The sequence below is a fragment of the Crocodylus siamensis genome, chromosome 1, assembly GCF_052110815.1.
Source record: "Crocodylus siamensis isolate JL-2025a chromosome 1, ASM5211081v1, whole genome shotgun sequence".
Lineage (NCBI taxonomy): Eukaryota > Metazoa > Chordata > Crocodylia > Crocodylidae > Crocodylus > Crocodylus siamensis.
The window spans coordinates 377,847,542-377,860,640 of record NC_143395.1 but is presented as its reverse complement, the minus strand read 5'-3'; the positions used below and the strand labels follow the sequence as shown (position 1 = coordinate 377,860,640).

General features: G+C 42.9%; 1 protein-coding gene across 5 annotated transcripts in view; it reads left to right on the top strand.

The window, feature by feature from the left end:
• B3GLCT (beta 3-glucosyltransferase) overlaps window positions 1–13,099 on the top strand; it is a 120,408-nt gene that overhangs the window by 97,461 nt on the left and 9,848 nt on the right. For 4 of the 5 annotated variants that reach the window (XM_090028031.1, XM_090028039.1, XM_090028058.1 and 1 more), the window contains 3 exons: window positions 1,520–1,619; window positions 7,178–7,297; window positions 10,503–10,647. In XM_090028031.1, coding sequence (XP_089884157.1) covers window positions 1,520–1,619; window positions 7,178–7,297; window positions 10,503–10,647 — 365 coding nt within the window. The remainder of the gene's footprint in view (window positions 1–1,519; window positions 1,620–7,177; window positions 7,298–10,502; window positions 10,648–13,099) is intronic. The other variant, XM_090028067.1, reaches the window with a different exon arrangement.

Here is a 13,099-nt window from a genome sequence, read left to right as displayed (position 1 = left end):
GTATTCTCTAGGCCTCTGGACAGTTGATGAGTTTCCACCCTATTTAAAATATACTGATGTGAAGTAAGTATTTAGGAGCTGTGCCTTTTTGCGAGGATCAACTGTGGGCTGCCCCTCCATATTCAGAAGGGGTCTGACAGTGGAGCTTGTTTTGTTTTGTTTTTTTTTCCTTCCTCCCTGTGTACCTATAGAAGGACTTTTTGTTGTCTTTTAATTTGGTTGCCAGCTTGATCTTCACGCATGCTTTGGCCTTTCTTGTCTCATACCTGCAGACTCTGGCCGTGTGAGTGTACTCCTCTCTGGATGCTGAATTGTTTTTTCATTACACACTTTCTTTGCACACTTTTCCCCATTGTACACTTCTTTTTACATTTTTGAGAAGTTCCCTGATCCCCCTGTTGAGCCAAGGAAGTCTCTTGGCCCCTTTCCCTCTTTTTGACTGCATGGGCATTGCCTCCTTAAGGAAGCACCACTGTTCCTGAACTCACAAATCATCCGGTCTCTGGTTGCAAAGGGCCTTTCTAACTAGGCTCCTGAGTTTTTTTTTTACCAAAGTCTTTCCTTCTGAAGTCTAGGACTTCCGTTCTGCTGGCAGAATTCCTAGCCTTTCAGTGGATGGTGAATCTGATTAGATCATGATCACTGTTACCCAGAGTACCTACAATCTTCAAGTCACCTACCACGTCTTCCCCTTTTGGTCAGCACAAATTCCAGAGTGGATTTACCCCTAGTCAGTCCCTGCCCAGCCTGTGTCAAGATCAGGTCATCTATAGCTGCCAAGAAGTTGGTTGATTTGCTGGAGCTGGCTGAATGGTCTTTCCAATAGATGTCAGGGTAGTTGAAGTCACCCATGACTGTCAAGTCTTTAGTGCTGGCTGTCTCGGTTAGTTCTGTGGAGAATGCCTGTTTGCTCTCTTCTTCTTGGTAGGGAGGTTTATAGTAGACTCCCACCATCAGGTCCCCTTGTTGTTATTCATTGTAATGACTGTTGTTATTCATTTGAGTGCTTGTGCCTATTCAGGTTTCATGTTAAATAAATAACGCGCCCCCCCCCCCCCCGGCTTATACGCAGACTTGATGCAGTGTAATGGTAATTAATATTCATAAGTAATAGAAGTTATAATAGCACATTTCATCCAGAGAGTTCAAGGAAGTATCTCAGAATTCTCAATTTACAGACTGGAAAACAGAGGTGAAGTGGCTTGTCCAAGGTCATCAGGCTAGTGGTAGATCTGAAAGTAAACTCCGTGTCCCTTGAGGTATAGTCTATTGTCCTACCCAGTGGTCCACTGCATCATACAGAGCACTATTATATAGGAAACATTCAAATCCAAGTCACTTAGAACAGTACAAGATAAATTTGAACCTAGATCTTCAACAGTCTTGTAGACACATAATTACTGTTGCATTATCCAGCGAAATGTATCCAGTTCAGTTTTAGATGGCTATTTATAGTAAATGTTTTTTAAAAAAAAACAACATATTTTTCTTTTTCTTATTCCTATCTTTCTTTTGTTAGGTCATTGTGGAAAAACCTTTGCCATTTTGGAAAGATTTTTGAATTCTAGTTCTTCTAAAACACCATGGTTAGTTATAGTGGATGATGACACATTAATAAGGTATGAAGTTCAGTATTTCAGAATTACCTTGATGTGTATTAGTATGAGTTTTAGAAACATTTAGTGCTGTTATATGTTAAGACATACAGATATATTATGTATTTGTATGCTCCTTCAAAGAAAAAGGTGCAAGATTCCTTGCTGCAGACATTCTTTGACTGGTATTATAATGCAGCTTACTCTTCAATAAAGGTGTAGACATGTAGTAAGTTAGTCTGTCTGGAATATGTGGTGGTCACATGTTGAGCTCTCTTGATTCAAAAGCATATGAGGTTTCAGATTGTTATACTTAGCCTTAGGCTAAGATGCATGATGGTACATTTCCAATGTAAATGAGACCTGAGAGGAAAGAGATTCCATTAACTCAGAATCGGTTCCCAGAGTCATGCAGACCTATATCTAGGCACTTGTCATTGGTAGGAAATGCACTCAATTTCAAACGCAAGCTAATTTTTTCAGTGATGAGAAACCCCAGAAATTCTTAATTTCTCTTTTAGGGTAGCTTTAATATATTTTTAATACTGCTTTCAAAGAGAAAGCAAGTACAGGATTTGAACAGTACTGTAGAAGTGTCAAAATATCCAAAATAAGGTGATTTTAATTGTGTGGTTCCTTACAGTCAACTCATTTGGAGGAAGAAGTGTTGCAGAACTCATATGCATAATAATAAGTGATCCTACAGTAATCAGTGAGGTATAAATGCCTAAACAGATGAAGCTGAGCAAGTACATACATTAGGACACTTGCTTTTCAAAAAAAGATTTTGAACAAATTAAGAAACTTGACACAAAGTTGTTCAAATTAAAATAAAATGAATAATTTACTGTAGTGGAAAATCTGATTAGTTAGTTGTCACGCATTCCAAATCTTTCACCTGTCACTTGCTAAGATAGAAAACTGAAGTTATTGCCTCTGTAAAATGGAAATATCTGATGTATATGTTTATACTCTTTGTAACAGGGCACCAGGGTGCCTGCTACTAGCAGTAGGAATAGGGCTGCTGAAGCTCCCTGAAGCAGCACAGATGTGGGTTGCTGGGGCAACCAGGCTGGTCCCATGACCAAAAGGGGCAGGGCCAGGCCCTTATAAACAGCTAGGCCAAAGCCTAGCTAGCAGTTCCCCTCTGGCAGCCGCAGGAGCTCTGCGGGAGAGCTGAGCAGGCCGGGTGGAGGGTTGCTGCCCGACCACGCAGACTGGCTGCAATGATGCAGGGGAGAGAACGCTAGAAGAGGCCATGACTAAAGAGCCTAGTGAGTACAAACTTTGGGTTATAAGCCGGTAGGCTTCTTGTTTGTTGCAGCCGCTTGGCTCATGGTTTTTGTTATGGTTAAACCCGAGGACCGGGTGAGGTTGTAGGGGTGCAAGGAGGCCTCACGGGAGCTCCCCAATAATCTGGGGATTCCTGGTGCCAGTACGGCACAGCTGTTTGCACCAGTGAGGCGCGGTGTATAGAGGCAGAGAGCCCAACCCTGAGGGCGGTGTTGGTTCCCCTCAGGCAGACGAACCCGAAGAAGGGCTGGGGGCCAGGCACGGCTACGTGCCACCTGAGCCCCAAAGCGCGAGAGGCACGGCACAGGCCCCAGAGAGGGGGCAACAGGCGCGAGAAGCGTGGCACAGGCCCCAGAGAGGGTGAGGGTGAGGGCTCAGCTTTGTTTGGGGGTGCGTTGGCCCAACCCCCAGAGCTAAAGGGGGCAGCAAAGAGCCCCGGAGTTTAACACCGAAAAATGCAAGGTTCTCCACCTTGGGAGGAAAAACCTGCAGCATCCTTATAGGCTTGGCAGTGCTACGTTGGATAGCACTACAGAAGAAAGAGACTTGGGGGTCATCATTGACCACAAGATAAACATGAGCCTGCAATGTGATGCTGCGGCTAGTAAAGCGACCAAAACACTGGCTTGCATCCATAGATGCTTCTCGAGCAAATCCCGGGACGTCTTTCTCCCCTTGTACTCGGCCTTGGTGAGGCCGCAGCTGGAGTACTGCGTCCAGTTTTGGGCTCCACAATTCAAAAAGAATGTGGAGAAGCTTGAGAGAGTCCAGAGGAGAGCCACACGCATGATCAGAGGTCAGGAAAACAGACCTTATGATGACAGGCTGAGAGCCATGGGGCTCTTTAGCCTGGAAAAGCGTAGGCTCAGGGGTGATCTGACGGCCACCTATAAGTTTATCAGGGGTGACCACCAGGATCTGGGGGAAACGTTTGTTCACCAGAGCGCCCCAAAGGATGACTAGGTCGAACGGTCACAAACTCCTGCAAGACCGTTTCAGGCTGGACATAAGGAAGAATTTCTTTACTGTCCGAGCCCCCAAGGTCTGGAACAGTCTGCCAGTGGAGGTGGTTCAAGCACCTACATTGAACATCTTCAAGAGTAAATTGGGTGCTTATCTTGCTGGGATCCTATGACTCCAGCTGACTTCCTGCCCTTTGGGCGGGGGGCTGTACTCAATGATCTCTCGAGGTCCCTTCCAGCCCTGATGTCTATGAAATCTATGAAGTCTATAAAGGGGGCAGCGAAGAGCCCTAGAGCTAGTGGGGTATCCCGACCCCAGCCCAGCAGGGCAGTATCGGGAGTAAAGCCCGAGTAGGGCGTAAGACCCCAAAGGAGGGTTAGGGGGCCAGGCACGGCTATGGCCTCCTGAGCCCCAACCGCGAGAAGCGCGGCATAGGCCCCAGAGAGGGGCAACGGGCGCGAGAAGCGCGGCATAGGCCCCAGAGAGGGGCAACGGGCGCGAGAAGCGCGGCAAAAGGCCCTAGGGGGGGCGAGAGGCTCCAGAGAGGGCAAGGAGCGGGGGAAACCGCAAGACAGGCCCAGTGGGGCGAGGGCTGGGCACAGCAAGCCCCAGAGGCGCCGGTAGCGGGGTGCAGGCTGCAGCACCGGCACAGAGGCGCCGGTAGCGGGGTGCAGGCTGCAGCACCGGCACAGAGGCGCTGGTTAAGGGGTGACAGGTGTGTGACCAACCCAGGGGCGCCGGTAAAAGGGGTGCCAGGGGTGTGATAGGCCTAGGAGGATCAGAAAGGGGCGCCGGGGCGTGACAAGCCCCAGGGGGTGCCAGGTGGGTGACAGGCTCGGGGTTGCCAGAGAGGGGCACCAGGGCAGGACGAGCCCAAGGGGCGCCAGAGAAGACGCCAGAGGGCAAGGACAGAGCAACATCCAGGAACAGCTGCGAGGCTTGGGGCATGCTAAAGGGGAGGTAGGACGCATGCATTGCCCATAAGGCTGGGGGTGTTGGTGCACCCCACTTGGAACGGAGGTAATACCAGTGCGGTATCAAGGGGAGAGTAGGCAGCCTCCCTTACTGAACTTATAAGAACAAAGACGTGGTGGGCGAGACGAGGGTGCTGGATCACCGTAATTGACGCAGCAGGGGGCGCTAGCGAGATCACGGCCACTCGCAGGTCCCACCCTGTGACACACTCTTCTTTCAGGATCACATCCTCATGGGTGTGAGGAGAAATGGCTTAAAATTATAAAAGCATCGTTAAGGTTAAATCAGGTGACAGGGACTTTGCAGAGGGCCAGATGTGGACGATGAGGCACTGCAGATGAAAAAAACATAAAATAGCACTTTACTGGAGGAGAAAGCGCACTAGTTTGATCTGGCTTCCCAGTGTCTGTAGATGAGGGGCTTCAGTGGGGCTTTTTGGTGTTTTTAGCTAAAGCTGATTCAATCGGCTATTAGATAAAAGTGCTAAAAAGTCATGCTGAAGCACGAGATCTATACAGATGTTGGACAAGTTGGGTTAAACTAATGCAATGCCTCTTCTGAGCATGCACTTTGCTTGGTGCAGGGGCACACCAAGCTGAAAGTAAAGCTTCGTTTTTGTTTTGTTTTTCACATCTGTAAGCAGCTGTTTAAGAGTTTGAATTTACAAGAGTTATTGTACAAGGAAAATTATGACTTTTTTTATAGTCCTGATGGAGAGAGAGAAACATGCAGATTATATATAATAATGAGATTGTTGGTGGTGAAAATTGAAATTCAGGAAAAAAAAATTGTCATAGTCCAGGTAAGGAAAAATAGTGTTAGGAATCAGTTTCCTTTTTGGTGTCCCACTAACCTGAAGATGAGATTTAGAAATTAATTTATTGTTCCCAAGCTTTTGTAGGGTTTTCAGTGTGTAGTAGCACTGACTTCATGTAATTTTTCCAGATTGTACAACAAGAATCAGTTTAGTCCATTTACATTGCAAGGAGCTAGTTTTATTGGACCTTAACATTGAATTGCATTTAGCATAATATGACACATTTTTCCATACTGTATCACCAAAATTGATTCACATTACTTTGACGAGTAATACAAAAATATTCAAGTCCCCATTCTTTTTGGTTAAACATGTATTTATTTTATTTAAGGAAGAGTTTCAAAGGATGAAGTGACAAATTACTTGTAGATAATTGGTAATTAATGAAATTTTAATGGTAATTAGTATGATTACATAATGATCAGTACTGATTTAAGTAAAAAAAACAAAATTAATTTCCTGAAGGTATTATTTGTGTAATGGCTGACAGACTAAAATAGGTTTTGCAGCCAGATCCAAATCACCTCTGTTTGGAAAGTGCAGCACCTAAAGTTTAGATGCCTTGTCCTGCTTAGGGTAATCAGCATAATCAGTTAGGCATCTCTGCTTCCTGTTGAGTGACCCAAGTTACTTGTTTCAGGGGTATAGGCTGTAGCTATGTTGGTCAAAGGACATAGGCAGAAAAGGTTCTTTGGGTAAATCTGATATCTTTTATTAAACCAACTCAAATAGGTGGAAAAATTCTTCTTTGCAAGCCTTTGGGTACAAATACCCTTCATCAGGCCGAGGAAGTATGTCTGTGCTCTTCCTGGATGGCATGAATACATTTTTACTGACTAGCTTTCTTGCATGCATACTAGCCTCTGGCGGCTTTACTATTCATTCTATCCAGGAAGAGCACAGAAGAGTATATGTACCCAAAAGCTTGCAAAGAAGCATTTTTCCAACTGTTTGAGATGGTCTAAAAGATACCAGATTTACCCAAAGAACCTAAATGCCTAAATGACTTGGGTACTCAGTGTGGAAATGCCTACTATTAGGCAAGTACTGCGTCTGGAACTCTGATTCTACTTGGGCCTCTTGAAACCACTGTCATAATAGTAATATTTGTTATAGATGGCTAGTCTTGATTCAGATCACTTAACACTTTTAATTCTTTCACTATTAGAATTTTTTCCTGTCTACCGTTCTTGTAGCCAGGAAAAATTTCAATGTGTTTACTTCGCAATTAGGCTCAGCTTTGCAGGAGCAACATGTTTCTTTTATGAAATATTTCCTAAATGATTAACTTAATAATTTGAAGCTAATCCCCAAGAACTGTATCTGAAATCTCTTTCTAATCTTCCATCAAAAGGCTCTGATCTGATTTCTTCTTCAAATCTGTAATTTACATATATTTTTGTGTACTATATTCCAAAATGCCTTTTAGACCTGTTAACTTAAGGGATTTTGAAATTTGTTTTAAAAGAAATAAATAAAGAATGTCTTTTCAGATTTGGAACAATTTTTAATATAACGGACTTTCGTATTTTAGCATCTCTAGGCTTCGGAAACTGCTCAGCTGCTATGACCCAAGTGAACCGGTTTTTCTTGGAGAACGTTATGGCTATGGATTGGGGACAGGAGGGTATAGTTATATCACTGGTGGAGGAGGGTAACTTATTTTACTTGTACTTTTATTGGTATCTAAAGCAATCATTATTTTAATGCAAATGTTTGGTAGTCAGTACTGTAAATCACAAGTAATTGACTGATATAATAGAAAGTAGTGACAATCAAAGGAAGAGATCTGTATAACTGTTTACTTGGTTTGTCCCAGGTTGTAAATCAAATTATGCTTTTTTTTATCTTGTTTGGTTTTGTTTTTTTAATGTAAGCTCTTTTTGACATGCAGATTGTTATGTAAGGGATTAAGTGTTGGTCTGGATGGAAGATGGTTTCTTATTCAGATAGATCACTGTAGGCAGATTTTTCCAGTCATGTTTGAAACACTTGGATTTTCAATGGGGTTTGTTTGTAGAGTGATTTTATAGGAAGTACATGTAAGGTTATTTATTTGTTAGATCTCTGTGCTGCCTTTCCCAAAAAATGGGAAGGGTAGCTAACAATAAAAGAAGGAATAATTCATAAATTCAGAATAAATATTAAGTAAGATATATAAGCTCTATAGTATGAACTTCCAATTTAACCTTGCTGGTTAAAGGTCTGCCCAAATTAAAGAAAAGTCTTATGGCACTTCTAAAAGATGTCCAGGTTTGGGCTCTGTAGACTACAAAGTAAAGGGAGCTCCATAGCAAATGAGCTAGGGCTGTGCAAAGCTTCGGGTGCTGATTCAGTTCGGAGAAGATTTGGCCCAATTCGGTGGCTGAATCTCTGAATCTGAATTGAATCAGGAAACCAATATAAAAGTCTAAATCAATTTGAAGCTCTCTGAATCGATTTGGAAAAATTTCAGAGAGCTTTGGAGATTGGGGCAGTCCCCACTCACTGCTGCAGGGAACTGCACCATATGCCATGCTGGTAAGTCGGGGGTGAGGGGCTGGAAGAGTGGGGAGGGGATCATGGGGGGACCCCTGCTAGGCCCCATCCCCTGACCCCTGCCTGCTGTTGCAGCCCAATAAATGGCTGCCCCAGAGTCCCGGCACTTAAAAAAAAACAAAACAAAAACAAAAAAAAACTCCGCACTTACCTGCTGCTGCTGCTAGGTGGGGGGGCTGATCCCCACTGCCCCATGCTGTGAGGGGGCTCTGCCACAAGTCCCTATCCTTCCCCACCCACTCTCCCAGCCCTGTGAATGACTGCCTTGTCTGGCCCAAGCTCCCAGTTCTTTTAAAAACAAACAAACAAAAAAAGCCCTGTACTTACCAGCTGCTGCAGCAACTGTCGGGGCTCTTGGGGGCTCATGGCAGAGCTCCCCATGCAGCATAGGGCAGTGCGGGGCAGCAGGGATCCCTCCCCTACCTCGCAGTAGCCAGTGAGCATGGGGCTTTTTCTTTTTCTTTATTTTTAAGAGCTGGGATGCTGGGGCTGGGCGGGGTAGCTATTGACAGGCCTGGGAGAGCAGGCAGGGGATGGGGCCTGTTTGATTCAGAGATTCAGCCGATTTGGCAGCGGCTGGATCTCCAAATCAGATTTGGCTGAATTGATTCAGGACAGTGATCTGAATCACTGAATCGAATCACTGTCCCCCGAATTGGCAGAACCCGAATCTGAGGTGAATACTAGCTGCTTTGCACAGGCCTAAAACGAGCTACTACTGAGAGTGCCCTTTTTTTGCGCGTGAGCTTGGTGCACAGATGGTACTTTAGGTGGTTGCTCTCAATGGACTTTAGGGATCAAGGGAAGATATGGGAGAAAGTGGTCCCTTAGTTACGTAGGGTCCAGTCAATTTAGCTTCATCCAAATAATATTGGTAGGCCCTATTACTTGTGGTTCTATTCTCTTGCTGCTTTAGGGCAAATTGCAAGGGCTGTGAATTTATTTATCTCAACAAGTTAAGGTATAAATAATTATTTTTCTTGTTCTGAGTATACCTATTCTATTTAGCTTTCCTGTTCTACATGAAGAAAATAATGTATTAACTCATTAAACTGGTCCTTTCTCCATGAAGAGCTTACTTGCATTTTTATTGGTTCCCATAGCATGAGAATGTATTCATCATTCTTAATTAGACAGTTTACCCCTTCCATTAAAAACATCTTTTGATGCTGGAGTACTTGCTTCAGTTTTTAAAATATTTTTATTATTTACTTGGATTTTTTAAATTTTACCATCTCTATCCATCAGAGCTCTTTTATATTCAGTTCCAGACACAAAAAATATATAGCATAAGCTTACCTTTCCTTCATATCCCTGTTTTTTGAGGGTATTGGTTGGAAGGTAATAACTGAAATTAAGTTCCTCATGATAAATTTGACTGTGCTCATTCTGCTAGCATCTGTTTGGTACATTTACCAAATTTGTGCAGATGAGATTCACAACCACACGCATGGTTCTGATGATAGGAAATTGTCTTTGTAAATCAAAGTTCTCAGTAGAGTTACTCTTTTGCTTCCAGTAATATTATTTGTTGTGGTATTTTTGCCCTGTGTTCATTTTACTCTTTGTACGACAGATTTGCCTTAAATGTGCGCTGCTAACTCAAAGCCTTTCACAGTATTAATCTTAACAATTCAAAGACTTTTCCTTGACTTTTGTATTGATATCAGTGTTAGCATACTGGGTTCCATTTAAGGATCCTGCTAAAGTAATGAGTTCTTGTGGAGGGTTGGGTTAGCTATCTCAGAGTCTGATAAATCTCCTTGATGTTGTTTGTTAGCAACTAGATTGTCAGATGTGTTGATAGGGTTAGGTGGAATTACAGGTTTTGCCTGAAAAAGAACAGCTGTGGAATGTTAAGCAGGAAAGTTTATCCACAGTTATACAGCTCACAAATGCCATGAGCCTTCTGTGCACCAGCTGCTATCAGAGCCTTGTTCTTTGATGGTATCCATGCCTTGAATTGGGTTGCCAATGTTTCAGGAGTGGCAGGCCAAAATAATGCAGCTTAGTCCATGGTGGGGCTGCCGCCACCACTTTTCTCCCACCAGAATAAGATGTTGACCCATTAAGATTTTCCATAACTAAGTGAATTGCAAAAAAGAGCTCTCTAACTAAAATAATAGTTTTTTCAGAAAAAGTCATATCACGAAGCCAAGACTGACTGCTCTCTTTTCAAATTGTGTAGTTTCCAAATAGTTTGTGCCAGTGTATGACGCTTCTGTTTATAATTTTATTGTATCAAGCACTATTTAATCCATACAATTACTAAATTATAAATAATGTTTATTTTTATAAGTTTTCATTTGTTTGTTATTTAGGATGGTTTTCAGCAGAACAGCAGTCCAGAAACTACTTGCTAGTAAATGCCGATGCTACAGCACTGATGCTCCTGATGATATGGTCCTTGGAATGTGTTTCAGTGGTTTAGGAATCCCCATAACACACAGTCCACTCTTTCATCAGGTGAGAGAGCCTTTTTTGCAAGTATTTGAAAACTGGTATGTATTTAATTGATTTGCCTATTTAAAGTGCATTCTAGTTCTTTAAAAAAAAACCCTACAAATTGTACCAATGTCCAGTAATTATAAGCTTTCTTAAATATCATAGAATCATAGAAGTAGGGTCGGAAGGGACCTTGTAGATCTTCAAGTCTGACCCCCCTGCCTGGGCGGGAGAAAAACTGGGCTCAGATGACTCCAGCCAGGTAGGTATCAAGCCTCTTCTTAAAGACCCCCAGGGTAGGAGCCAGCACCACTTCCCTAGGAAGTTGGTTGCAGCTCCTAGCCGCCCTAACTGTGAAGTAGTTCTTGCGGATGTCTAATATAAGTCTGCTCTCTAATAACTTGTGTCCATTGTTCCTTGTCATGCCAGGGGGCGCTAGGAGAAACAGTGTCTCCCCTAAACCCTTCTGGTCCCCCCCTAGTGAGTTTATAGACAGTTACCAGGTCCCCCCTCAGCCTTCTCTTGTGAAGGCTGAACAGGTTTAGGTCCCGCAGTCTTTCAATGCAGGGTCTGCCCTGTAGTCCCTGGATCATGCGGGTGGCCCTCCTCTGGACCCTCTCAATGTTGTCCACATCCCTCCTAAAATGGGACTCACAGAACTGGACACACTACTCCAGCTGTGGCCTGACCAGCATTGCATAGAGGGGGAGGATCACCTCCCTGGCTCTACTTGAGATGTACCTGGTGGATGCACGACAAGGTTTGGTTAGCCCTGCCAACCGTGACCTTTCATTGTCGGCCCATGTTCATCTTGGAGTCAGTAATGACTCCGAGATCCCTTTCTGCCTCCGTGCTCTCAAGAAGGGAGTTTCCCATTCTATAAGTGTGCTGCTGGTTTCTGCTGCCTAAGTGCAGCACCCTGCACTTGTCAGTATTGAAACGCATCCTGTTTATGTCATATAAACATTCCCACTACAGTATCCTGTCTACTCAGCTCTGTCACCCAAGGAAAGCTAGATAAAAGAACTTCTCCAGCAGTAGGGAAGCTGGCCACAGCAAAAGGTCGTAACGTCTGAAGTGGTGGAGGACCACAATTTATTTTTGCTATGAGAAATTAAAACCTTTCATCCACTGGAACTGATGGAAAAAGGAGAATGCTGTTTAAACATTTCCAAGCTGTCCATATTTGGAAAGTTGGAAATGGTATATAGAAGAGAATTCTTGACTTGCATCTGCTTTATAAATTTAGCTCATAGGCATGCTATCAGTGTACTCAAATATTTTTATGGTTTAGTTAATCTATAAGTAAAACTGTTCACACTGATGTTATTTTGGCCTCCAGAATGCTAATATTAAAACATTGCAAAGTTCCCATTACTTCTAGAATAAAAGTTTGTCTTCTGAACATTTTTGCAACTTTTATAAGAATAGATCAGTTGACATTTTAGATTTCTTTTAGATCACTGGTAAGTGACTTTTTGATTTGTCCAGTTTTTGTATTGTAATGTATTGATTCAACTTTTTCCTTCCTCAGTCAGTTGCCCTCCTAATCTTATGTAAATCAAAATATCAGTTGGCATTTATGCCAGAATTTTTTTCCCTAAAATTAATTGCAGCTTGCAGTAGATTTCTAACTAAGGTGTAAATATCTCAGTTATCCATATAATGACACTAAGCAGCAAGGAGACTTGGAGCGTACGTTCTTCTTTAGCTATACTGCATTGTACCATTAAATCCACAGATGTGAATTAAGGGGGGAATGAGTCTGGTCCTCCTTACTCATTGATGTTGTTTAAACAAGCACATTAGAAACATACATTATAGTTAGACCCAGGAGCAGCAAGGAGTTTAAGTAGAAATGTTACTCCATCACATTTCTCTCACATTTCTGTAGGGCAGCACAACAACTCTGCTTTTAATTTGGGCCAGACTGCAGATTGATAGTCTTGAGTAACAGCCAGCCAACACAAATTATTTTTATTCCCTTCCATTCATATTGTTTTTATATATGCATATTAAACTAACCTACCATACAATAAAAACACACATTTTAAACCCATATTTGTGAAGTGCACCTTCATACATTTATTTAGCAGCTTCTAGCAAAGATAATATGGAGGCAAGAGGAAGTGGTACAAAGAATTACCCACTGAGGAAAATGTGGCTGCTAATGGGTTGTGTCAGGGCTGTAATGAAGCATGAAGTACAGCTTTTGTCAAGGATTTTAATTACAGTTGTAGAAGTAATGCAGAGGAGTTATGAGAAGAAATTTTGCCAGCACTAAAGTGACATGTTAAGAACATTTCCATTCTGAGTCCACTTTTGACATCTCCCATTGAGCTGTTGCCAAAAGCTCCTTTTAGCTCAACATTTCCCATACTTAGACTTTGGTCACTGGCAATGTTTTGGGGCTTTAGTGAGAAATTTCAGGTGAGTTGCACACCCTTCCTTTCTTCCCCAAGTATTATGACTT